We start from the raw sequence: 27,024 nt of genomic DNA on the forward strand, positions 1-27,024 counted from the left end.
TCTTTCCCCCTAATATTTATCTACAACTTCAGTTCCTTCTGAGTTTAAGTTTACCAGACTCCATTCTTATCCATGCTACTCTATGTTCCCTCTCTATTTTTTAATGTATGTTCATTTACAATCTGATCTTAGTTAACTATCCTGGTTTCACTTGATACTGATTCTTTGTTTTTTCCTCATTGGAATCGTGTTTAATTTGTTTATTCATTTATTAAACATATATTGGTTGAACACCTTATAAGTATCAAAAGAATAAGACTGTAAGGTTTTAAGGGTAGTAATCTGACTTAACTCATTCTGATATCTCCTTCTGCATTGGTGCCAATCACACAATAAATCATTAAATATTTACTAAATGAATCATCTGTTCCAAAAGTTTCAGGGATAACTTTGGGGTTAAAATTTTATGTTCTTTTGTTACTATAATATAAAAAGCAGTATTTTTTAATCTCATTCTCTATGCTCTCCTGGGAATTTTAGTACCTTTTTGTCCACCTTTGCTTTCCTTTCTGAATCAGCTATTTTCCACAATTTCTAATTTTTAACATTATCTAAAATTGGCTTCCACTATTCCCTTTTCATTGGACTGAAGGGTCTCCTGCAGAGCATATTCTTTCTACTACTCCTCAGTTGGACTCTGTTTGGAATCTGGAGTCCACCATATGAGTTATCATGTGATATATATATATATATATAGTGGCTTTTTCAGGTGTCACTGTTTATTTTTTTCAGAAATCAAAGTAGATAATTGTTGATTTACTAGCCAATAAGGGACTTTTAATCATAACCTAGATATACTGTTCAAAACACACTATTCTATCCTAATAATTATGCTTCTGAATTTACAGGGTAGAAAACTACGTATGAATTGTTCTTGATTTCTCTTTTCCCCAACCTTTATCCAATGCTAGAGAATCAATGCAATAGGTATTATATCTGGTTGGTTGTATCTTCTCAGTATCTCACGAATTCATCATCCCTTTTACCATCCCTATAGCAGTGACCTCAGCTAAATTTCTCCTGTCTTGTCATTTCTATCAATGCAACTCCTTCCCAATTTTTCTCCCTGGCCCCAACTTTATCACTAATGAATCCTCTACAGCATTATTTAAGTGATTTTTTTTCTAAATTGCAAATGTGATCACGTTGTCATTATATGTTCTGTAAATTGTTTCCCACCAAATGGGGGACAGGTGCTATATTCTTCAATGACTCACAGGGCTCTAAATGAATCAGTTTAATCACATTAAACCCTACAGTGTTATCTTCGGCTAGTCTTTTTACACACTGTATATTCCTAAGCATACCTAACTTCTTTAGTACCACAGATATATTGTTCTACCACTGTTCTGCCTTGAATGCTCTATTCCTCAATGTCTACTGTAAATACCCTTCACTTTTAGAAGTTATTAACATATGTTAATATTGTACATAATATTATTGGGGGTTCAGTGGTATTTCCATACATGCTGATAGCAAGCACTTATCAAATCCAACTTGTTTTCCACCCTCCCCCCCCACACTTCCCAATCTCTAGTAATCATTATTCTACTTTCAGGTCAACTGTTTTAACTTATACATATGAGAGATAGTATGCAGTAGTCTTTCTACGGCTGGCTTATTTCACTTAACATAATGTCCTCTAGTTCCATTCATTTTGCTGCAAATGAAAGGATTAAATTCTTCCTTATGGCTGAATAATACTCCATTGCATGTATATACCACATTTTCTAAAATCTTTTCATCTGTTGATGGGCACCTAGATTGATCCCATATCTTAGATATTGAAATAGTGCTGTAATGAACACAGGCATGCAACTATTTCTTTACAATGCTGATTTCACCTATTTTGTAGATATCCCCAGGAGTGGGGTAGCTGGATCACATGATAGTTCTATATTTTGTTTTTTGAGGAACCTCCAAACCTCTATAATGGCTGTAACTAATTTATATAAATTAGTTACAGCCATTATAGCATATATAATGGCATCAATAACATATAAGACTACTTCTTTCTCCATATCCTCCACCAGCAAATGTTTTTTTTTGTTTATTTATTTATTTGTGATAATAGCCATTCTAATATCTCCTCAATCTTTAAGTGCTTTTCTGATGTCATCTGCTCTGTAAGCCTTTTTGGGGCCCCTCACAATTGATTACTTGATCCCTTCAGACTCACAGAGACAGTTCTTTTTGAAGCCTCAAGTTTACACTAGAATTTCTTGTAAGTTTTCACTTCCAACTGGATATTAAACTGCCAAAGGTACAAATTTGGGGTTTCTTTTTTTTTTAAATCACTTTTAAAAAATCTTAGTTTTTAAATCAGAAAAAAAGTGATCTCAATTATTAATGTTTATGAATGAGGACAATGGCAGATTTAAAAGACTATGGACAAGATGCAAATACTTTGTGTTTGGCATTCATATGTATTTATATAAATATTTCATAATAAACTTTAGATTCTTTCCTAATGATCTTTGTTTAAGCTAATAATAATACTAAACTGTAGGCCAATCCACCAGCTGCAGGGTGAATGTTTTAAAGAGTATGCTGGGTAGTAAGTCAGCTGATCTAGAATGAAGAATTCATTATGAGTAATCCATGTAATAGGCAATTCACACCTAGTTATGCATTCCTCTGGAAGCAAAGAGAGGTGGAAGGCGAGGGAGTGGGTCAGCCATGCTTCCTTTCTGGCACACTATAAATCCTAGAGAAGAGAGACAGCTGCCAGCAGCCTATGTTTTTGTTGGTTTTCCTGGCAAACAGGTCTAGAGGACAGAAGAGAATGAAAGTCAAACAAAAGCAAAGGGGGTTATGTTGACTATAAGTCACACTTGTATTTTGGGAGGTGACTCTAATGGAAGGAACATTATCCAAATGATTCCAAACCATTATTTGAAACAAGTTAGAAGAAAAGAAGAAAGACCATAGCAGGATGTGGGGAAAAAGACCAAAATCAAAGGTCAATCTACCTTTCTTAACAAATACAGAATAAAAGGGAGACATTTGAAGATTCTGTGTTCTTGGGATAAATATGATTAATTACAAAGGGAGATCTCTAAATATTTGTTTAGATTTGAGTGACACCCTTGGGATTCCAATTTAAAAGTTTATTGCACGAATCTAGTATGTCCCTGAAGACTTTTAAATAACCTTTTTTTCTGTGCCATACCATATTGCTATCAATGCACTATAGTCCAGATAGGAGAAAATTAGGGCTGATAGACTTTACAATTAGCATGGAAAAGCCACAAACACCTTTGAGCCTTGTATCTTGTCATCTAGAATTTAAATTATTCCTTCACCACTGACAAGTTGAATGAACTGAATTCTGGCTCCCTTCTTTACAAAATGGGCTAATTCTTACTGTGCCTTCTTCATGAAGTTATCATCAAAATCAAGTAAGACAAATGAAAGCCTTTTTGAAATTGCTTGTATGTTTGTGCATGCAACAGATCAAAAGAATCCTCTAAATTCTCTTAAAAAAATTCTACTAGGCCAAAGGAACTAAATGATAGCAGCATCTTTAGGCATTTATGCTTGAGTTTTCTCCTTGTAAAATTGCTTACTCCTCTCCTGGCAGGCCCAGGGAAGTAAATAACAGGGACAGTGAACAATTTGGTAATGAGTAAATAAAATTGGAAAAGGGCCCTGTGGGGTTATGGGTAATGCCAAAGTTCTTATTATGCAGAGATTTTGGAGTTGCCACCTCTCTGAAAGGGCAAGGAGAGAGTGTAAAGTTATCAGGATAGATAGCTTGTAGAAGGCTGAGTATTCAGAGGGTGTAAAGTATCAGGATATATAGCCTTCTACTTGGAAAGGTATGGTATGAGTATTCAGTTCATGGGTATTCAGTTCTTTTCCATGTTAATTGTAAAGTCTGTCAGCCCTGATTTTCTCTGAGCTGGAACATAGTGCATTGATAGCAAGATAGTATGGCACATAAAAAAAGTTATTTAAAAGTCTTCAGGGGCATACTAAATTTGTGTAATAAACTTTCCTTCCTAAACCTGACCTCTATGTTTTATACAGTGAAACTTTCATTGTAGAAATTGGATTCAAAATGTCTGCTTCCTCTCCTTGGCCTCATGTGAACTGTAAGCCTGGCTGATTCTCAGTCCCCAGGTAGTTATTCTGACCCTGCCTTTCCAGGGCAAGGGCAGGGAGGTGGCCTGGAGAAGGGGAAGGTAATTAAAGTGGCCACCCATTCAGAAGAAAATTGAGTCTGCTAGAGGGGAAAGGGCAAGGAGAGGGTATAAAGTCCTTGATGGCTGGAACACCAGGAAGAAAGGCAAGACACAAAGGAGGGGAGAAGACAGTGATTTAGTGTTGTCCTGACAACCAGAGCCCCTATTGTTCATGGTGACTTTACCTCACAGGGAGAGCTCCATGCTCTGCTCTGGGCATAGAACCACCACCACAGGAGACAAGGATGGGAAGGGAAATAGTGGTAGGGGGAGAAGTGCTAAGTAATTATGTACTCCCGACTCAGAAGGGGCTGACCTCCAAATTTCTATTGATATTAGAGGTAACAGAGGAGGCTGGAAAAGAACAGCCTTGAGAACAAAGGATATACATGAGAAGCAGATGTCCAAGATAAAGAAGCAGGAAAAATGCTCGAGAGGGTGTGAAGGAGAAGGAAAGTGACTATAATGAACAGAATCATCTGTATGGAAGAATTATCTAAAGATATTTGTTTCCAGTTTCCTCTCTGCAGTTTGAATTTCAAAACCTTTCCAAGCTAGAAGGCTATCTATGCTGATACTAAGGACATAAGGACAGAGAGGTGGCAACTCTAGAATCTCTGCATAGTAAGAATTTTGGGGGTACCAACTGTGTGATTAGAAAATATGGGTAATAGATAACATTGAAAAAAAAAAAGCAAGAAAGAAAAAGAAAAGAAAAAAGAGGAAAAATAAACCATAGGGGAAAGAGGTCCAGGGACTTATCTTGACACTGCATTTATTCGGCAAGCTGCCCTCCCAGGAGGGCTAAATTCCCTGCTGAGAACTCCTTTGATGCTGGTATTACATTAGAGCTGGACTAAAGTATATCTCCCACCAGTTCACCCTTACTCTATCCTTGCTCCAGTACCAAATAGGTCTATTCCTAAATAAGACATTTGGTGAAGACTCTAAGGCCAGAGGTAAAACACTTGCCTACCATGCAATAAGGCCCTGGGTTCTATCTCCAGCACCTCAAAACAAAAACAAAACTGAGCATAAACATGTAATTGCTTCTCTAAAACCAAGTTAATAAGAAAGAGCCAAATGGTCTCATGGCTGCAAGTAACAAGAAATCCCTTGCTTACATAACAGGCATAAGATTCCTAATATCAGGGCAATCTGGCACTAACTCTCCAAAAAGTCCTTTAGTATAGGACAAACTAGCTTATACAGTATTGACAAGATTCTTTCCACTTAGATGTCCAGCTGGTCTCATCATCATCACAGACTGGTTCATTCTATTCTGAAAGAACATCTTCTAGCACTGAATTCTTAAGGGATAGAATTCACTCAAAGGGACAACTTCTGGCAGTATACATTGCTCAGAGAAAGAAGGAAATGTTGAAGACCCATCTGAACAGAGTAAAGGGTGAAAGAAAAAAGCAACTTGGCTTGTCTAAAAGTCATTGGCACTATGGAATGGGTGGACTGATGGCCTCTGAATCATGATGCAAGATGCATCATGGCTTGGATATCATCACCATCAGAGCACGTGACCTATAATTGCAAAATAGGTCTCCCTCAGAGAAGGAATGGGTATTATTTAACCTGCAGTGCCACCTGGTGCCTATAGGGAGAATTCTTGTACTCATTTCCACCTAGTAGCTGGGCAAGTCTTCCTGTGACAATTTTATTTAATTTTTAATGTGTGTTTTGTTTATTTATTGTTTTTATTAGTGCATTATAGTTATACATAATAACGAGGTTCATTTTGACATATTAATAAATGCATAAAACATAATTTGCTCCATTTTCTTTGATACATTTAAACAAAAACAATGTGGACATGACAGATTCTTTTTCTGAGAACATGGCTAAAAATATTCAAAACATGCTTAAAGATTATCTTTTATTTTAAATAGAGACATTATCCTTTAAAAGTATTTCAGTGTCTGGAATATTATTCATCCCAAGTCATTCTAATTGATACCTGTCTCAAAAGGTCTAGCTCCATACATACTTTCCTCTTTATAAAGCCTCTCTAACATTATCTCTTATTCCCTAAACAACTTCATGAGAAAGGTACTGTTATTCCCATCAGAGAGTTAACTGTGGCAAAGGCAGATTAAGTGACCTGTTAAAATCACAGATTCTAAACCTAAAGGTAGGATTTAGATTCAGATCTGACTGACTTCAAGGTTCATATATTTTCTTTCCCAAGTGGAAGGAGAGAGATCTAGAAGGAGCAGGAAGAGGATGGGCCATGCTTTCTGAGAGGGTAAACTCAATGGGGCCTCATAGTGGGGAGCCCAGGAAGGTCAGGGGCACTGTACTTTTTTGGAAATGATAGTGCAGATGGACTGAAAAGGGTAGATGGACTGAAAAGCCCCAAATAAAAATCTCTTTGCTTAGGCCCATCATGACTCTGGGAATTATAGTTGCCCAGTTTAAAAGCTGGGAATGCCCTGTGGGGGAAGGATGAAAGATTGTTTCCATTTGCATTTCTTTTCCCTAGTCCTGTTGAAGAACCACGAGGGTCTCAGTAATGATAAGCAGAGGGACTGATTCAAGTGGAATGGCATGTGATCTTACACGTTCATTCATTTGACACAAATTAAATAAGTGTCTCCTATGTATCAGGCTAGGTATTTAAGATGTAATAATAATGAATAAGACAGTCCCTTCCCTCAAGAGACTTAGAGTTGTCATTAAAACATTAAGTTGTCAGAGATATAGAGATGGGCAAGATATACCAATAATGTGACTCAGGGAACAAAAAAGGCTGTGAGTTTTAAGTAATTTTGACATTCTGCACTTTCCCCCCTAACTTTTACAGTAACCACTGCTGTAAATGAACTTGAGTATATGAGAATTTAAGAGCACATGCCACATACAAAAGTGTAAACACACAATGCACAGGCACAAGGCAGTCAGCTGTCACATACTTGTTATAACTTTAAAGGCACATTCAAGTGGAGACTGCCAGTACATGACAGGATGGGCACACATTTTTAAGATGGGTGTAGAATAAGCAACATCTAAGAAAGTTATCAGGCAGACCACTCATACAGTAAGTATATAGTAGGTGAAACTGCTGGGGTCCATTCTGGCCTGATCTGTAGAGGTCAAGAACTTCGCTTTGGCATGGCCCAAGGAAGAGGCATGGTACAAGTAGAGCTCCTTGTCTCCAAGGAGATACAATATAATCTGAGCAAAGCTATCACTGTGAAAAGTTAATTTCGGCACCAATAAAACCAGCCCGAGTCAATGATTATTACTAGGCCAGGAGTTAAACCTGATATGAGAAACCTTAAGACCTAGTTTGAGTTAATTTTGTATCTATAACTTCTACAAAAGTATTCATTTTTCCAGAGTAAGCATTTTTTCTAGAGAAGAAGCGCATAGGAAGAGATCAGGTATAAACTACATCAAGGCACCAGAGTAGATGAAAAGGAAGTTAGGGAGCAAAGAAAAAACTGTGATCTGTATTTTCTGAACAAAGGAAAGAATTGTGATTTGTGTAACTCTGAATCTTTAATTTTTATACTTTTTCTCTACTTTCGAAAAAGTAGAGATGTAGAATGGTGAAACCTAGTCAATCTCTAACTAGCTCAGGGGTGCTTTAAGAATAAAATAAGAAAATGCAAACAGAAATAAGTTTATATGCTACCACCAGATGCATGTCTTCCTGGGACCAGTCAGATGGACAGCAAGATATTACACAAGAATAAGTCACAGGGGTTTTCTAGTGACAACAATTGTAGTGGCTACTCCTCAGTAAGAAAGCTTGCACAGAGGTAGGCAGTGTGCAGTAGTAGAAAGTGCATGGGTGTTGACATCAGAATGACTTATGTGGAATCTTGGGTGTGGTACTTCCTGGTTCTATGATTTCGGAAAAGTTATTTAATCTGAATATAATTTTCCTCATTTGTAAAATGTGAAAATATAAATCTATCTCACAGAATTGCACATTAGTACATAAAGTATGTAGCTGCTTAACTGGTATAGTTATGCTGTAATAAATTCATTTCCTTTCCTGTTATAATTATTTGTGTCCCTTTAGTGGCAGGCTTCGAGTTTCCCTTAGGAAATAATGAGTGTTATAAAAACCACTTTTCCATCTACTACTTACACGTCTACCAAGAAAAGATGCCCTTGCAGTGGAGTTCCACCCAGAGAACATCTATGATTCTGGAATGACTTAAGACAATTATGAAAGCAGGAGAGTTCATGGTCAACAATTCCCATTTATCCATAAGGGAGGTGGACATCCCATCTAGCAGTGCAGCACTCTTCAATGCTCTGCCATATTCTTATCCTAACCTTTCCTAGCAGATAATTGTAGAGAGATATCTTTTCTAAGAAAACAATTCCATGGCCTGACCTAAGTTCCAGAACTTGCCATTTAATTTTCTCTTAAGTTCATTGCTTATTGGACTCATTATTCCTGTACATTCTTTTTTTCCCCCTCTGTAAATTTCTTTAACTTTAAATTTTACTTTTTTTTCTTAAAAATAACAGAACCTTCTCCTTTTTACTGACTTTATGCCTGGTGTCCCCAACATATACAACACAATCTCTCTCCTCACTCACTCACTCACTCACTCACTCTTTAAGAAATTTTGATGAAGATGCCAGGAATGTGTCTGCTGCCCTTTTGACACAGGGTCTGATACCATCTTCAGGGCCATGGGGAGGGCAGAGCCCTGGACGTGGCATTCACGTACTCTACTGCTGGCCTGGCTCCTATTTTTATCATGGCATGGCTCTGGGCATCTAGGCAGGGAGCTGGTCCAACTTCTTCTCATTCCTTTACTCTACATCAGACTCCAAAATAATCTCACCCCTTACCTTGGCTGGATCTTCTTGCCCCAAACCTTTTATCATCAATGGAGCACAGTACATCTCTCTTCCTTCCCTTTAACCCAGGCTAGTTCTGAGTACTTTTCCAATTCCCTAAGCCTGATTTTGATGCATATAGGAATACTGTCAAGTTTCTTCTGTTTTCGGACATGAGCAGAGTTCGCACAAGCTGGATTTGCTCCTTGGCTTAGTTTGCTACCCCCACACCCCTTCCCCTGCCAAATAAGGAGCACTCCTTGTTACATAATTGGACCTTCCCAGCACAGAAGCTGACATACGAGGTCAGGCGCGCATGCGTGCAACACTTCCCTTTGACTTAACAATGCCTTTTTTGGGCATCTAACTTCTCTTGAGCTCCCCTCCCTTACTCTCTCCACACCATCAACAATCAAGAGAGATTTATAAGTCTGGCTCAGAACAGAACTCCTCCAACTTTCGCTTGGAAAGAGGGGTCATGAGGTTAAATTTACTCTGTCTTTTTTTTTTTTTTTTTTCCTGCCTTGTAGGCTAAGGAGAGAATATGCTTATAATTTGGCAGAAGTCCCTGGAGTCCAAGGGAGCTATATATATAGGTCTTTTAAGGGAGCAGGGAGAGTAAAGAAAGCTGGAAGCAGAATAAACTTGTCTGCTTGGAAATAATGTGAGGTTGGAGAATGAGGCTGTTTTAAGGAGGAGATACATCTAAATCCAGGTGGCTGTATTATTCCTGATGCCCAAACTGCTGTGTGTTTATGATAATTAGCGAAGTGGACGCATTCACCTGAGGTACTGACACAAGATATTACTGCTCCTTAAATCACAGAATTTAAAGGAAGAGAAACCTAGTACCCTTCAAAAGGACATGGCTTAGCTAACTGTGTTTTCAGAGAGAACAAACATGTGGCCTCCTGGATGGCAGTCATGGGGACACTGGGGACACTGGGACCTCATATCACACCTCTTGTGGGGGGGTGGTCAGGGTAGGTGCAGAGGGGAGGGTGCTGTAGCTCTAGATATCAAGTTCCAGGCTTATTTGCTTACTAAAGCAAATAAAGGACTACGTAAACTACTTTTTAAAAATAAAAACTGCAAGCTGCCCAGGGAACAGTAATACAGGCTGACTTTAGGAGGGAACAGTGTTCTTTTTGTTACATGTGAGATATAATTTGTATTCTATAAACTATCTGATAATCTCTTCTTGGGGAATGTTTGCTACTCAGAGTGAAAGATTTTTGGGTTGGCCTTATCCTTCAAATTATAGGGCAAAGGTTCTGATCCTGAAAATTAAAGAATCATTATAGCTAAAAATTAGAAAAAACTGGGTTGAAATTTTATGTGTGCTATTTTGACCTGTCATCTTGATGTAATAATACAAATTCTTTGTAAATCGTAGTTTTCCCCATGTTAGAAGTAGGATTCATAATACCTGTTCCATATGGCTCTTAAAGAGATTAAATGATAGAATATGTTTGAAATGTTTAGCCCAATGTTTGTGTGAAATAAGACTCTCAACAAAAGCTTACAGGATAGTAAATACCTTGCTGATGAGATGATCAATCTCTACACTCTGAATTTAGAAGTAAGGCCCATCTTTTCCATGTCTACCATATATCCAGGGACTTGTTGGTATGAGACAATGGCCATGAAGGGCAAATCCTTGGGCCTCTGGAGAGGGAATTGGTTCTTTCTTCAGACACCATGACTTATTACTTCCTATCTAAAGGAGGCTTCTGGAACACTGTCAAACCAGCACAAGATTCTTGAGAAGAGGATCAAAAATGTAGAGTGAATAGGGATTTACAAGGGAAGACAGAAGATCTTGAAAGGGGAAGGATGAGATTCTTGTCTATGAAAGCACAGGATGAGGAGAGTGCCAGCTAGCTATAGTTCTGTTTCCTTGTAGCTAACAGAAAATGAAATGGGCTAAGGATAAAGTTTGACTAGATATAAATAAGAACTTTTGGGGCTGGAAGAGATATACCTAAACAGGTTACAAAATACAATTATTTAGAAATACCTTTCATGACCATGTTTAACAGTCTATAGATACAACAAGGTTTTCAAAAGCAGCCACAAATTTCTGTTCTTGTACAATATTTACAAATACATTAACAATTTCCTGTCTTTCTAAATAGTGATGGCATTCCATAAGAAAACAGAAAAGAAAACCAGGAATGAAAAGTGAAGAGCAAATCAAGAAAAATTCAGGAGCAAGCCCTCTCTTTGATATAATTTATAGCATGAGTTGCATAAAGGTTTTGATAGTTTTCATTTACCAACTGTGTATCTATCTAGCTAACTGGATCTAGCAGAAGTGTCAAGGGATGGGGACAGAAAGGTGAAGAACTTAGCTTGATTCCAAAGCTTTCCTATTAGAACAGATTTCAGTAGTTCTCCCCACCCAGGTCACCAGGAACACCAGGAAACCTGGAAAACACTATGGAACTATGTACTTCACATGTGCTTGTCGGTACTGGACAGGAGCCCAGGTGTTCTGCTTCCTAATGTAAGACTGGGAGTGCTGTGGTTGTTGCTTTAACAAATGAGACCACTGGCACAAAATGACTTTGAAAGACCTCATAAAGCCTTCATTATTTAGAAGCCCAACTCTGTGTGGCTCAGAGAGATGGGCACAAAAGGGATGGTGGTAACTGGCAGAAGGAGACTGGTATGGGGTGATGTATCTAGAAGACATAAAAAGTGAAGCTAATTTTCAGCTACTAGTTGAAGGCATTAGAAACAAAATATGTTTTATTATTCTTCTTTTCTGAAGAGCAAATATTAAGAACTATCGTTTACTGGACATCTTGAAATAGCATTGTTAATTCTGTTTTCCAGATGAGGAAACCAAAGTTCAGAAAATTTAATTATAGAATAATAGCTTACTGGAGTAGATAAGAACTTGGGCTTTTGAGCAGCTTGGTTTGAATGGTGGCCCTACCACCCATTAGCTTTGTGATTGTGTGGCCCTGAATTTCAGCACTCAACCTCTTTAAATTTAAATTTATTAAAATATAATAAAGTAGGGATCATGCCTATTTTGTTCACTATTGACCAGCTTTTGGTAATATACATTTTTTTCCCCTGTGAACAAAGAAGCAAGACCAAAATCAATCTCCAGTTGTATAAAGAGAGACAGAAGCATTTAAAGGTAAAGTGGGACAAATGCCACAAAACCGCCTGGCAAAATCTTGTACCATTAAGCCGAGAAAGAGTTCAGACTAGGAAACACAACTATTATTTCTTTAATCCTACACACTCCCCACTAAGGGTCTGCAACCTGGCTTAGAAGTTTCTCAGCCTATGTTTGACTACTGAAAGTCTATCCCATGTCTACTATACCCCTTGGGACTTACTTCCCTTGTATTTAACTTTCCTGCTTAGATTTCCAAGGATCCTCTCTATGTGAGATATCAGTTCTTCCATGATCTTACTGTTAATTCTCAGGATCTAGTTCTCTCTCTCTTTTTTATCTGGACTGGCCCAAGCCATTTCATTTTCTGAGCTACTCAAACTTTTAGGCAAATTTTCCCCTACCTTTTAAATATAGATCTTAATCTTTTCTAAGTCTCTGCTGATGCACCTATACTTTTTTTTTCCTTTTACACACATTTATCGGGCACCTACTATGTGTTATGCATGGAAATAAGCAGGACAACATAACAATCCACAAAGCAAATATGGTCTTGCTTGCCCCTGGTGTTCAGTCAGCAGAGGTGGACAACTAAGCAATCAGCAAGTTAGAAAGGCCCAGATGCTATGAAGCGAAGTGGGAAGCAGATGGCTGGGGGCTTCCCTGAGGTGACAGGGAGAATGGGAAGACCCTCAGGAGGGTAGAGGGAGTAAAGGGCAATGGCCCACCAGTGACTTGGAACAGGAAGGGTGTGGCCAGGTTTCCAGTACATAGGGACTGACTGGGATGAGAGTGGGGTCACCACAGGAGACCAGGCAGGATCTGTGGCCCTTATCTTGCACGAATTAACCGTAGATCTGTGGATACGCAGCTCCTCAGAGCCCTTTCACCTATACTTTTAAACTCCTACTGAACAATTTCTTGTGTTCTGAAATTAATCCATCAAGTAAATGACTACAGGGGAAGGGGTGTTATAAAAAATCACATATTATCTATTTGTAGGATCTTTACATTTTTAAAAAATATTTGGAAGATAAGCAAAAGAAAGTCTGACAGAGAAAGAAGAGACATGGAGGCCTAATTAGCAAGAGTCATAGGGGACTGAATAAAACATTAGGAAACTATATTTTTAAGTATAAAGATATTGAGAAGAGTAATGTTTTTTCTTTTATCAAATATTTAATGAATCCACTATGCCCCCGTCCTTGTGTAAGTTGCTGGGGATACAAAACTAGTTCTGGTCTAGGGCAGGGTTTCTAGTCTAGGGCAGGGTTTCTCAATCTAAGCCTACAAACATTTTGGGAAGGATATTTCATCATCGTTAGTGAGGGAAGAGCTTTATATCAACAACAATGATCTGTTTTCTCCATTTTTTTTAAAATAGTTAATCATCACAGTGACTCCAGGTCTGGGGACATAAAAGGAGAATAGATCCCAGAGAAGACAGAGTTAAACAAAAGTCTATTAAGATCACAGGCAGTGGTGTTGGGGCTGGGGCTTTCTGATAGTCTTCTGGCAATATTCATCCCTGCCCTGTAGCAGACAGCCTACCTTTTCTTATGGCCACAGTTTTCCTGGACTCTACACACTTACCCTTCCAAGTACAGAAGTCACCATTGTGTCCAATTTCCATGCAATTTGAGAACCTGACATGAAGGAGAACTTAGAAACCTTACCTTTGAATTAGGGTCCCAAAGATAAGATGAAGAAATTTCTGCATGTTTTCAGTACATAGCCATTTCCACTGTTTCATTAACAGCAAGAGGATTAGATCCAGGGCTGTGTCAGCTAACTCTGTTTCTGTTCCTGAGGGACAAAAAGGCATAAAAGTAAATAAGAAGAAACCCCCAATTGAGGAATGTATTTAATGCACTGGTGGCACTGGGGTCTTCTCTAGCTTCATATCCATCATCTTGGACTTTACTTTTTAATCCCTCTGCACTGAAACAAAGAGACACGTACTTCATACCTAGAAAGTTCAGTGATAGGCTCTGTATGTATTTACAATTCTTCGGTTAATGAATAAGTGTTCTTACTTTTTAAAAAGATTTTACATATATTTTATTTTACCTACCTAGCTTCTGTTTCTCCTTTATTTCCCCAGGTTGCTGAATTCATCTTGTTCCAAGTAAGAGCTCACAATTGGTGACTAACTGGAACTGGCAAAGCTTTGTCTCTTCCTTGCCTTCCACTCGCCCCCACAATTCATCATGGAAATGTTGTGGGCAGAACTGGGGAAAGATTTGGGCTTCATTCTCCTGCAAAGCCTTGTTTTGACAGCATCTCCATTACACAGAGCTGTGGGGTTGAGATTCAGGAGGCTCCAGTTTGATTCTAAGATAACATGTGGTTCTAGGAAGAGCTCCACACCTCTGGTAAAGTGCCATGACATTTACTGATTTCTTCCCTGTTTTGAAGACTTCTGGAAGGGCCACAAATGAGCCTACACTCATGCTAACCTGGAGTTTCCAAACACATGTATTTTATGGAGTGAAACATCCATTTTCTAAACCTTTGTGTGGTGCGGGGACATCACTTTTGATTTGCTTTCTGGAGATTTCCTAGGAACACATAATATTCCACAGGAAATATGAGGTTTCTGGTGCTATTGTTGTATTTAATATTATAATTAATCATCAACAATAACTTTGTTAGTCTAGGACTAACTAGACTTGCCTAAGCTCACCTCATTTAAGGGTCCTCTAGACATGAAAAAAAAAAAAGGCAATATCTCACAAAAACAGAAGGGAAACCAATAAAGCAGAGGAAGAGGATTGAGAGGGAGGGAGAACGGAAGGGCATAGGGAATTTTGGGGAATGAAATCTACTAAATTATTCTGTCCATGTATGAATATATCACAATGAATCTGCTTATGTACATAATCATAATCATCATGAATATCATCATAATATAGAGATAGAATAGAGAAAATGAATCAGAGGAAGAGAAAAGATGGAAAGGAAAGGTACTGGGAAGTGAGATCAATCAAATTATTATGTGCATGTATATATATTGCATTATGAATTCCACTGTTATGTATAATTATAATGTATCAATAAAAAAAGAATATAAGTGATTTGGATAGATCTGCTAGAATTGAAACCCACTTCCCTCTAAAGGCCATCTAATACATACTTTCTTTTTCTAAATTATATTTCTAATGGGCATTTGGCTGATGAACTGCTTTCTGACTAGCTAAAAGCTAGAAAAGCTCAGGTATAAACTATCCATTTAAAAATACTATATTCAAAATTTATAGGGTTGATTTGGGCTAGAGTTATATTGTTTCACCCATCCCTTTTATCTGAAAGATGGGCTATTCCAATTCCTGGGAAATAGAATTCTCCTCTATCTAATTACTTTTACTCTCTCAGTTTTTCTATTTGCTTGAAGCTGCCACCATGTGGTAACACTCAGTCATAGCAGTAAAAAACAATAAGGCGAACAAGGTACTGCCAAGTCCTCTGGAAGAAAATGACACGTTTTCTATCATATGAACACTTTCGAGTCTGTCAGAGCTAAAGAAGAAAAGCTCAGGTATAAACTATCCATTTAAAAATATTCAAAATTTACAGGGTTGATTTGGAGAAGAAAGGCAGATGCATTCTACAAAAGAAGAATTGTATTGTTTCACCTATCCCTTTTATCTGTAATTTTTTAGAGTTTTCTGATGCTTTTACTGTCATACTACTTCATTTATCTAACCAATGAGATACATGTGAAGGGGTGGGATTTTAAAACCCCTTTTCCACATATTTAAATTGAAGTTCATAGAGCAGAGGTAAGGTGATTTGTTCATGGTAACCTGAAAGACAACAGTAAAATTGGCTTTTTTCCTTCTGAACCCAAGATTTTGTGATCTTTTTGTTCTCACCAGAGGTCTTTTTCTTGGTGGAATTGATGTACTTTTTTCTTTTAAGTTCTATTTCAGCAAATACTAATTAATATCCAAGGCTCCAATTCTTCCTTTGTAGAATGCATCTGCCTTTCTTCTCCTGGGAAGCAAACCAGTCCTGCCTCAAAGGATATAAAGGGGAAGTGAACCTAACCTCTTCTCTTTCCCTTCTCTGGCCTAGGAAACAATGTAGTATCATTTGTCATGGCAGTAAATACAGAAGGGACAGATTTAGGAAGAAAGATGAATTCTATCTTGAACATACTGTATTTCCGCTGCTCTGTGGTCTGTTCACATGGAGGTGTATAATATCCAACATTTAGGCATTATTGGCATATGTATGAGAGTAGAAACCAACAGTACAGTTGGGATTACCTAGGGACAGCATGAGGGGAAGAACAGAGAGCCCAAACCAAGGCTACAGAGGGTTGGTGGGGAAAACAAAAAAGTGGGCCCAAAAGGGACCACAGGGAGAGGGAAAGAAAACCAGAAAAGTGGTATCACAGACACGGAGGGAAAATTCTAGATAAAGACAGTGGTTCCATGTACCAGAGTATGTTAAAAATATTTTAAGTAAGATATTATACACATGGATCTTCTGCTGGGTTACAACTCCCTGTGTCTGGGCCTGACTTCACTATTTGACTTGGCTTTAGGGACTGTGTTCTACTCTACACTGGAGTTCAACATGTGGCTTGCTCAGTTAAAGACAAAAGATATTAAAGCTACAAAGTGCACCTATCCCAAGTTCTTATGGCTCCCTTCTCTGTAGGAATAGAGACCTTTCCATTTACCTGCATCACTGCTGCTGAGGTCCTGGGATAGCATGGTTGTACCTGACAAGCAATCATCCACATAGTCTTTGGAGATTTGTTCTGGATCTTTTACTGGGACTTCTGTTGGCTGCATTTCCAGTAACTTTGTCTGCTTTTCAATAAAGGATTCCATCCCAGACATGGATAGGATCTCTGACTCCTGAAGAAACAGCCAGTGGCATATGACATAATGCAGAAAGTACAGAAGTAAATGCAGCACTATAGGTTTCCCTAAAATTTTTATGCAGACTCTGGAGACTCTACCAAAGTACCATGAGTATAGAACCCACTGACCCTAAGGCCAGTCTATAAAAGTTCCTTTTTTTTTTTTTTTTAACCCAAATTTCAAGCTTCCCTGGGATTATCACTTTTGCACACATTCTTGGTCATCTGTTCTCTGGTTTTTCTTCTCATCCTGTCATTCTTAATTCTGAACCCACTACCTTAAGAAGCCAACCTGCCAACCCACAACAATTAGAATTCAAAAGCACTCAGAGAAAATACTTTTAAATGTGAGACCCGGATGTTAGTTAAGTTCTTGGCAAGACACTTCAGTTCTTCCTGACTTGAGAGAATGTTTCGATTACCTATAACAATAGAATCAACACCCTGGGTCTTGATTCCTACAGTCCTCTGGGCTTTGGGTCTTACCACATTGCGCTCCTGGAGACAATAGAGAATCTTTTCATGTACTTCATTCACACTCAGTGCTGGAGAAATTTTGCTGGATGAGAACCTCAGTCTGGACCTAGTACAGCAATCAAGGGCAGAAACAGAATATAGTTTGTGGTCTTTATTTCCATACAAAGAGCTGGCCAGAATTGATAATACATAAAAAAAAACAAAATTAAAAAAAAAAAACAACCCATACTTATTCTTAGGGGCTTATGGTACTCAGAGTTGCCAGGAAAGATTTGGCCCTGAAATCTTCCAAACAATATATATTCTGGCATTTCTTCATAAATAGTGCACATACTATGCATAAATTACAAATTTGTTGAAGGCTAAACAGACAAAAAAAGAGACTAAGGGAAAATTCTAGATACTCTTTTTTTTGTGGGTACCCTTTTTGGACAACCATTTATTCCCTTTGTATTCCAAATAAAATCAGAGAAGGGATTGCCAAGTGATAAATCTCAATGTTTCAAGAGACAGAGAACAAATAAGCACAGGCACAATGGTCATCTTATAAAATATGGGTCAATTTAAAAAGGCTAACTATTGTGAGTCTGGCATTGCTGGATTTTAACATGAACACAAAGACAATGGCAGTCAGACACGCACATACATACATACTTTCTCTTTCCCTATGGGCCCATATTCAGATGAAATTTCCAGTAAGGTTAAGTGTGGTACCCTTGCCTTCTACATGTTGGTGTGGAGTGATGCCAAGGAACAACTGGGACTCTAGTGCAGGATGCAGTAGCATTCAACCAGTTACTAAAATAGACCCTGCAGGTTTCTATTCTACCCTTTTCTTGTTTATTGTTAGTATATGAAATTTCTGAGCCAAGATTACCAGAAATGACAGCAGAAATGAGTTATGAGCCTTAATTCTTAATAGGAAAGAAATACCTCAAATTTTCAGAAGATAGAAAAGAGACTATCCATAGTCTACAGTATTCCTTCTAGTTAAAAAAAAAAAAAATCCTTGGTCAGCTGAGTGCTGGGTTCCTGCTCTAGGGGAGTGCTAAGTAGCTCAGAGTCTGGCTTTGCCTAAAAATTTTTATGTGTGCCCCACCTCCTCTTCCTCCTCCTCTTTTCTAGGGCTTGAGAATGAGGTAGGCTTTGGTTGAAGATTGAGGATCAACCTGATAACGGGGGAAGGGTCTCTGGGCCACCGAAGCTTCTTACTTGCTAGCCTTCTTGCCTTCTGTCTGGGACTTGCTTTCGTTCTCGGCCTCACTCAGCTCCTCTGTGGGGCTCTGGGGTTCAGAGCGAGGAAATGCTGTCTTCAAGGTATCCACAATAGCATTCACCACCATCTGCAGGGGTCAGAGGTGCAGAGTTAGTACAACCATTTACATCCCCAGATGGAAAATGCCAAACAGAAAAGAAGTCAGCTCATTGTGCCTTACGCAATAAGATGAGTAGAGAGCCAGGCTATCTAGCAGAGCCTCATCCATTAGGAAAGCCAAATACCCACCAATGAAAACAATCCTCCCTTTTCTCTATGACCATCAATATCCTTTTCCTTGCAGAATAAGACAAACAATGCCATAGGGAAAGAAGCCAAAACAAACAGTGGGGTAAATAAAAACCTAGGAGTTCTGCAGGTTGGTGACTTCCTTTTTATATAAAAAGGTGGTTTCTAGTTTCTAAATTGATATAGCCTTCAATAAGATGGAACAGTGGAAGTAATATAAGTATAAGGAAAAAAAAGAAGAATGAAAAAGATGATCAGAAATAAAAAATACAGTCTAGGGACATAAATAATATAAACATGCTTTGGGTAATTCACACAGACCAAAGAATTTTTTTTTTTTTTTTTTTTGTAGTTGAGTTAAACAATTTCTAACAGTAAAGAAAGAATGAAAATCACTGGGATCAAAATTAAGAAATCTAGAGTTGATATAATATTTTCCAGCCATAAAGAAAACCAAATAATTTCCAATGAAGAATTATCTCTATTTCTCAGAATGGGAAAATGACAAACATATATTTACTAAAGAAGACATACAAAAAACCAAAATCCTGAAATTTTTATGACAAGGAAGGAAACAGTTTCTTTTCCTTGGTGTCTCTTGTTCTTTAACACTGTGGGAACAGCATATGCCTTCTTCGAGACATTCTTGAACGATTCTGCACAAGGAGCACAGTACAGCTAAGACAAGGTCGAATAGACAAGAAGGCTACAGTGGAGAGTAGAGAACAAGCCAGGGAAGGAACACAGAGGACAGCATGAAGATAGATAATGTAGCTCAGGAAATACAACTTGCTCTCTAAGCTCAAGAACTATAGTCTGTATGAGGGTCCTAATCTGTCTCATCCACTTTTGCATCACTAGCAATTGGAACACTGCCTGACTCAAAACAGGCATCTAGTAAGATGTTGAAAGAATCAATGAATGAATATATCTATATGGAACTCTGGGAGATTTAGTTAGATGATCCCTTTGTTGTCTGTGGTTTATCCCACATAGCAGTGGATGTCCTCTGGCACCTACCACATGAAATTCCATTTTATTTTGTGCTCCCAAGCCTAGGTGAGAAGAGAGAAGCCCTTCTTCTGCCAATGAGACATTTTAAACAAACCATCTTCTGATGAACATAAATCTCAGGCTTTTGTCCTGCAGACCGTGATAACAGCTGGTAATCATAGCTTATAAGTTTTTAAGTATTCCAGATTTCCTTCTCCATGGGAGCTGAGGGACCCTCTTGAATAAGTACAGTTCTCTGAATACTCTGTTTTCCTTCAGAAAATCACAACATCAACTGAAATCCAGGTCAATGTCCTGCCTTGGAGCTCTCTTTCCTGATGACCACACTAGGAATGACCTTTCCCACAAGAAGAGAATCCCTGCAATTATCCATGGATCTTCACTTGATCCTTACATGCCTCTACTGCAGGAACAATCAACGTTTCCCCAGGAGATGTGTGTACACTTAGAGTCAGGGCTACTATCACCTAATAGCTGCTCACTGTGATTTGGCAAGTTGATGATCCAACCAATATTTGGCAACAGTCTTAAAAATTCTAGTCAATGTTCTACTGACTCCTCTGTGCCACCTTGCCCTATACCCTACCTCTCTTATTTTTCAGATACTGCCTCTGTTCTGATGAACACTCCACATCTGCAGAGAGAAATGAAAGCTGAGTATAGCAGCTTTGCTAGTACCTTATCTATTCTGGAGACCATGAATGGTTTCTTGACAAAGGCAATTCGAGCATCTGTGTTCAGAGCAAGAAATTCCTGCACCTCTTCACTGTTAGCGATTTCAGGAATGGCACAGAGTTGCTGCAAAATTAAGACAGAATGATTTTTAAAGAGAAATCCCAGTTCCTAGATCTCTCTGCCTTGGCTTGGGTGGGCAGGAATCAGAATGAGGGCAAAGACAAAAAAGATGCTAACCTTGAGGAATGATTCCAGAAGGCTCTTTCGGGCTTCCACTCTGTCACTATCCATATTGCCAAATGGAAGATCTGGAAAGAGCTTTTTAGGACCTTTCACATCTCCAAAATAAAACAAAAATACCTCCTTCATTTAACATTCTTAGAGAGTTACCCTATATAAAACAGTTATTGAATATATTTTTTCTGACTTTTTTTTTTTTTTTTTTTTTTTTTAATTTCAGGAGTTCCAAATATGCTCCCAGGATGTAATATACAGAATCTACTCCCACTACTAATATAAAGAGACCAATTGATATAGTTAGAAGAGAGGGCTTTGAAGTCCAACTGATCAGTTTTGTGGCTCCAATCCCTAGTATAATGATGACTGTAGGAAAATTGCATAATCTTTCTGTAACTTTGTCTTTTTTCTATAAAAGGGAGATGATATTATCTATCTCATAGGCTATTAAGAGGATTAAATTAACTAACAAGAGAACCTGACCCATGTATTCAAGCTTGACTCAGTATTAGCTATTGTTACTAAGAAAGAAAATAAACAATTATGCCCATAGTTATTAAAATATTTATTTGGACCAGAATCAGCATTTTTTTAAAAAACAAAGTAACCAGTGACTAGCTCATATTTATAGTTGAGTTTTATTACACTTCTTTATTTTCTCTGGGCCTTGGAAGTGTCAAACAGCACACAAAAGGCCTGGTTGTTAAAGGAAAGGAAGTGACATGAATTTCTGTATAATATTTTAATATTTAAAAGTGAATAATCTATTTTTCTGGAAAAGTTATAATGTCTCACTCTATCTTATGGGCACAGATAGAAATTTGAGTGCATTTAGCAGCAAAGGACTACCTTAGAAAGAATGTAATCAGAGCTGTCTAGCACAAAACCCTCAAACTTTCAAGGCAAATTTGGGGAAGAACATCAATGCTGCGTTATCCTCTCCACAAACCCATAGGCTACCAATCATTCAGATTAGGGTGGCTAGATGTGAAAAGCAAGCAGCCAGTCAGGGAAAAAAGTTAGCAATTCCTAACTTTTGATGAACTTTCGTAGCTCTGGTTTCTCCTCCAGGCGGGTCTGCAGGTTCAAGAATTCCCGGTATCGGCGGTTCACAGTGTGGTAGGCCAGCTGCTGCAGGGCACTGCTGTTCTCACTGTTAAAAGCTGTCTCATACTGTTGAAGGAACAGATTTATTGACAGAATCAGCCAGGTTTAGGCAATCTTCTATTCTGGATTTAATGAAAACATGTTCAATGGCTACACAGTAATAGCACAGTAGGGATAAAGGGAGGGAGATATTCCTATTCTTTTATTCTAACACATCTGATTGCTGCCCTGAGTTGAAATGAATAACTCAAACTCCAAGGAAGCTGAACTGAAGAATGAGTTCCTAATATATGTGGCCCAGAATGTCAGAAATGAATTTCACTCCTCCCTCCCTCAAACATTTACTTTATCTACAAAAATGGCTACATCACTATTATTCAAATCTCAAAAGGTGAGTATAAAACAGAGGCATAACACCTATAAAAAAAGCTAACTCTATCACCCCTAAATTACAAACTGGACCTTATTAAGGGAAAAACCATTTTGCTTTTATACTCATTCAGGGATGATTTCTATTAATTGGGGGAAGAACAAATAATTCCAAACAATGAACACAAATCATTTGTTTGCGTGCAATGAATTAAAAGAACATGTGTTTTAGTTTTGCTCTGGATAGATTAATCTTCCTAGTTGTTATTTTTAGGGGTTAAGTTTGTTTTTGTTTTTTTTCCCCTAAGCACATGACATATGTATTAGAAGTCAAGTGATGACTGGAGATGTTGTTAAAGTCTGTTGCCTTTGAATGCTTGGAGGGCTTGTATGTGGAATGATGACTAGTTCTTGTATGTTCCCAGAAAAGTGAGCACCGTGAACAACATGAAATCTATGACTCAATACAGAAGAAAACTTTGTCTCTGACAGAGTAGTTAAGATACAAGGAACTGTTATGCTTGCTCTTATTAGGAACAGACTAATTAGGAGTAGGTTATTATTGTTTGGTACGTTACTATATTGTGGCAAGTGATAGGAAAAACTATCCTATTGGTAGGACTTGGTGGTATTTTAAACTTTTTTATAGCTAGAGAAGCAGGGGTATTCACTATGAATTGAAGAGAGCAAATAAGTTCCTGAGACCAGTACTCAGAAATAAAGACACAGGTAGAATTCAAGGGAGGGCTCTCAGAGAAACTAGGAGTTGTAATCTTTCTGTGGAATATTCAGGACAATATTCAATACTGATGTGTTCACTTCTATTATACAAACTAAAACTGTTTTACAATCAGAAAGTAAAATAACTTTGAAATCAAGTTAAAATCATAGTTACATTATGTCCTTTTGAAAATCTAAGGCCACTCTCAAACTATACATAATTGACTATATTATTTTGTTGCTCATTTTCCACCTTACCCTTTTTTCAGTGTCTACTTGAAGTAGGTAGTAACTGGTGTCAAAATTTAGCAACAACAAAAACAGTTAAGTGGGAGAAAGATTATGACTTAATAATTCTCTCCATTAAATTTTCTGCTAATGAAGAGGAAAAATAATTGTTAATATCAGTGTTAGAATATATCACAAATAGAAGATGGAAGAATCAGAAGCTGACGCCTATTTGTGAGAAAGGTGCATGTCACTGGGACATATGGAATTAGAACAAAAAGGCAGGCAAAATGTTTACACCTGTCCTTTGAGACTAGCCAGAGTTATGATTACATGACAGATGTCTATACTTGTAAAACTTGTCTATTTTATAAGGAATGTTTGTGTGTATGTATAAATATATGTACTTACATGTTTATGATTCTGTTGTCTTAACTTCAAAATGTCTTGTTAATTTTCAAAATGCTGTTATGATGCAACTGAGTTCAGCAGATTAGGGAAGGCCCTTTTCCTATTAACAGGACTGGGATTTTGAGGATGAGAGTGTTAGCAGTATCCAGGTACATGCCTTATGGAAGTTTTTGGACTCAATGAGAAAAGCAAGTAAAATACAACAGATAGGGTCTTGCCCAGGAATTCTTTTTCCAAACTTCTTCCCTGCTACATTCTTCTTAAAAAATACCAGTATCATTTGAACTTTGTTTTTGGAAGGCAGATTATTTACCTGTATTTACCTCAGAAGATAAGAATTTTTTTATTCCTGAAGACATTTAAGCACAGCTTGGAAACTATAAAGGAAGCTGCTTAGAGCAGCTGATTCCTTCCAAATAGCTTGAGGTCAAGGTGTCTTCACGTTGCCTGGAAAGTCTTATTTTTAAAATATATAGAACCCTGGACTTTACTTTGGACATTCTCCTTCAGAATTTGTCAGGGTCTATCAGAATCAGTGTATTTAAAAAGCAGCCCAAGTGATTCTGAGGTACAGCCAAGATTGGAAACTAGGGTAAAACCCTGAGTTTCTAGATTATTTGTATAGGAATAGGGTAAGAGCCTACTCTGCCTTACAAATTAGCCATTTGAATCAGGCCATTCACATACAGATGTTTGTTGAATTAAACATAGCAAACTAAAAGTCATCTCCTGAGAGAACATTACATTTGCTGACTCTGATTTCTGATTACATTCCCAGCCCGTGGTGGGTACCTGTAGCTTGAATTCTGTTACCTTTACAGTGTAGAGTGTATACGGGTGAAATCCAGTGCCACTGTGCTCTCGGGCAGTAATGGTACCAGTGATACGAAGGTTCTGGATGACAACTGGGCCATCTGGACTGCTCAGGGGCTCAAAGCTGAAAGTGGTTGAGCTGAGAGGACCAGGTGGAGAGGAAGAAAGTGGAACTGGTGGCAGAGTTGGATCAAGGGAGCTCATATCATTGATGAGATCCTTATTATCTAAGCACGAGGGTCGCAGGGGCTGAATCTTTTTTGGCTCCTCCAACAAAGCTGTAAGAGAGGTGTCATCTCCTTGCTCTACCTCCTTGTCTGCTGTGTCAATTTGGATCTCTGGGCAGGAGTTCAGCATGGAGACCAGCAGGCCTGTTTCTGTCCCTGACCCCTCCTCAGTCTCTGCTCCTTCATTGCCCTCGGATCCCTCACCTTCCTTTTGTTCCAGAGCCTGGGAATCTTCTAAGGCACATAAGGCATCCTGGATCCGGTCAGAGAGGAAGTTGCCTGGGGTCATGAGCATGATAGTTTCTTTGCTCAGTTCAGACAGTGGAGACTCCAGTTCTGAGTCTTCACATAAGAACAGGGGGCCTCGAATATCTGGCTGTAGGAAATGAGATGAGTTGTTTCCTACTTTTCTTTCTTCAAGTATCCCAGCCATATCTGCCTCTACAGCTTCATGGCCTTCTTCAACCTCTGGGGTGGGGCCTGGCTCACTACAGTTTAGGAGCACAGAGGCTTCTATTGGAGAAGGGGCTCTTCGTTCTGGCAGACTTTCCACCTCAACAATCAGTGGTAGAGATGTGGGCACTGAGTGCTGTTCCAAGGAACTGGGTGGGAAGAGTGATTTATCTATTTTTGCTGAATCATTTCTGGCCTTGGAAAAGATACCCACAAGTAAAAGGTGAATCCAGTCAGGATCTGACAGCTTGCTGATCAGTGGTAAGATTACATTGCAAGTAATGAGTTCAACCACCACATGGCGTCCAGTTCTAGTCTCCAAGTGGGGCTTGGGCACCAGCCCTTGAAGTAACAAATTCACAATGCCACGGGTATAGGTGACTTCTGTACTAGGATTGTGCATAGCAGGATGTGGGGCAGTAACCTGGCAATAAGCCTCCCAGAGCTGGGAAGGCTGGACTGGACCACTCTGCTTCTCTGCAAAGGTCTCCTTTGCCTGAATGTAGCTCTGCAGGTGACAACCACAGAGAGTCATAACCCTCTGGGCAAGAGCACGACTGTTCACCATACCCATCCTCCTCCGAAGTTCCTGCACCAACCCTTTCATGGCCGCCTCCATCTCTTCCTTAAAAGCTGGCTCCTGGCTCACTGAACGATACCAGGATAACACAAAATCTCGAATAATCATCTGGATGGTGCTGTTGATCTCCTGCTCCAACTGCCTTTCTGCCTCAGGGCATGGAGGGCAGGTGGCCACTGGGATGAACCGTTCCAGGTGTAGTCGACCTGAAAGCCCCAAAATGGAGCTGGAGCCTAGCCATCCTCCCAGCACCACTAGCAACGCTGAGAGAAGGCACAGAAGCCACACGTTAACCAGAAGGTGGATAACTAGAAGCCAACCAAGTAAGATCCCCACAATCGTCAGCTTCCGGCTACCCCACAGATTACTTAAATTACATAAAGACTGGGCAGAGGTCTCCTGGATAGGGGACACTGTGTCGGCCTCCATGGCTGAACGGCTCAGGTAGCTTCCCCCAGATGACAGCCCTCTATTTTACTTAAGAATCAGGAAAGGAGGCAGGTACTGTGTTCCAGATACAAGAAAACTGGGGTTCTCTACAGAGAACCGGCAGGGGCTTCGGGACCTTGAAGTCCTACAGGCGCTGCAAAGCGACAGCTGCAGCTCTGCTTCTCCCCCTCACTACTGTCAACAGAACAGTCCAACTAGCCGCTTCCAGCGGAGATGCAGTTTCCGAGGAAAGCTCTGCGGCCTTCATAGTGCCCCAGGCGGAGCGCCTCTCTGCAGCCTCAGAGAGGGCGGTGCAGGGCCGGCTGGGTCCCACACACACTTACAAACGCCGGTGCAGCGGCCGGCCGGGGGCGGGTCACACGTCGCCAGGGGCCCCGCGTCCAGTCTGAGACCCCGCCTGGAGTGGACTCACTGGGGTTCCCGCCGACAGCCTCAGCCCGCAGCCACCGCAGGCTAGGGCGGCTAGGGCGACTGCGTTCCGCAGCGCCGACTGTGCCAGGGCTGCCGGCCGGCCAGCAGCCGGCGACAACTTCCGGGTCGTGGCGGGCAGGAGCGAGGCATGCTGGGAGAGCGGCTGCAAGCGCCGGGAGAAGCGGCTCTGCAAGGCGCCCCCTGGTGGTAAGAAGCCGTTGTGACGGTCGGTCTCCACACCTGAGAGTGTGCAAAACTTGTGCTCCCCAAGAGAGGACAAAAATTCCATGTGTCACTAAACCACTGTGGCCATGAGGCAGTGACTCGCACG

The 27,024-nt window shown here is 39.4% G+C and overlaps 1 protein-coding gene across 2 annotated transcripts in view; it reads right to left on the reverse strand.

Moving 5' to 3' along the window:
- Positions 1-26,796, reverse strand: part of Snx19 (sorting nexin 19) — a 37,300-nt gene extending 10,504 nt beyond the window's left edge. For both annotated transcript variants that reach the window (XM_027945438.2, XM_027945440.2), the window contains exons 1-8: positions 24,573-26,796; positions 21,959-22,097; positions 20,925-21,025; positions 20,691-20,810; positions 18,707-18,837; positions 17,504-17,600; positions 16,832-17,012; positions 13,818-13,947 (exon numbers count right to left, since the gene is read on the reverse strand). In XM_027945438.2, coding sequence (XP_027801239.2) covers positions 13,818-13,947; positions 16,832-17,012; positions 17,504-17,600; positions 18,707-18,837; positions 20,691-20,810; positions 20,925-21,025; positions 21,959-22,097; positions 24,573-26,261 — 2,588 coding nt within the window. In that variant the 5' untranslated portion in view covers positions 26,262-26,796. The remainder of the gene's footprint in view (positions 1-13,817; positions 13,948-16,831; positions 17,013-17,503; positions 17,601-18,706; positions 18,838-20,690; positions 20,811-20,924; positions 21,026-21,958; positions 22,098-24,572) is intronic.
- Between the last annotated feature and the right edge of the window lie 228 nt (positions 26,797-27,024).

Source organism: Marmota flaviventris, chromosome 9 (genome assembly GCF_047511675.1).
Source record: "Marmota flaviventris isolate mMarFla1 chromosome 9, mMarFla1.hap1, whole genome shotgun sequence".
Lineage (NCBI taxonomy): Eukaryota > Metazoa > Chordata > Mammalia > Rodentia > Sciuridae > Marmota > Marmota flaviventris.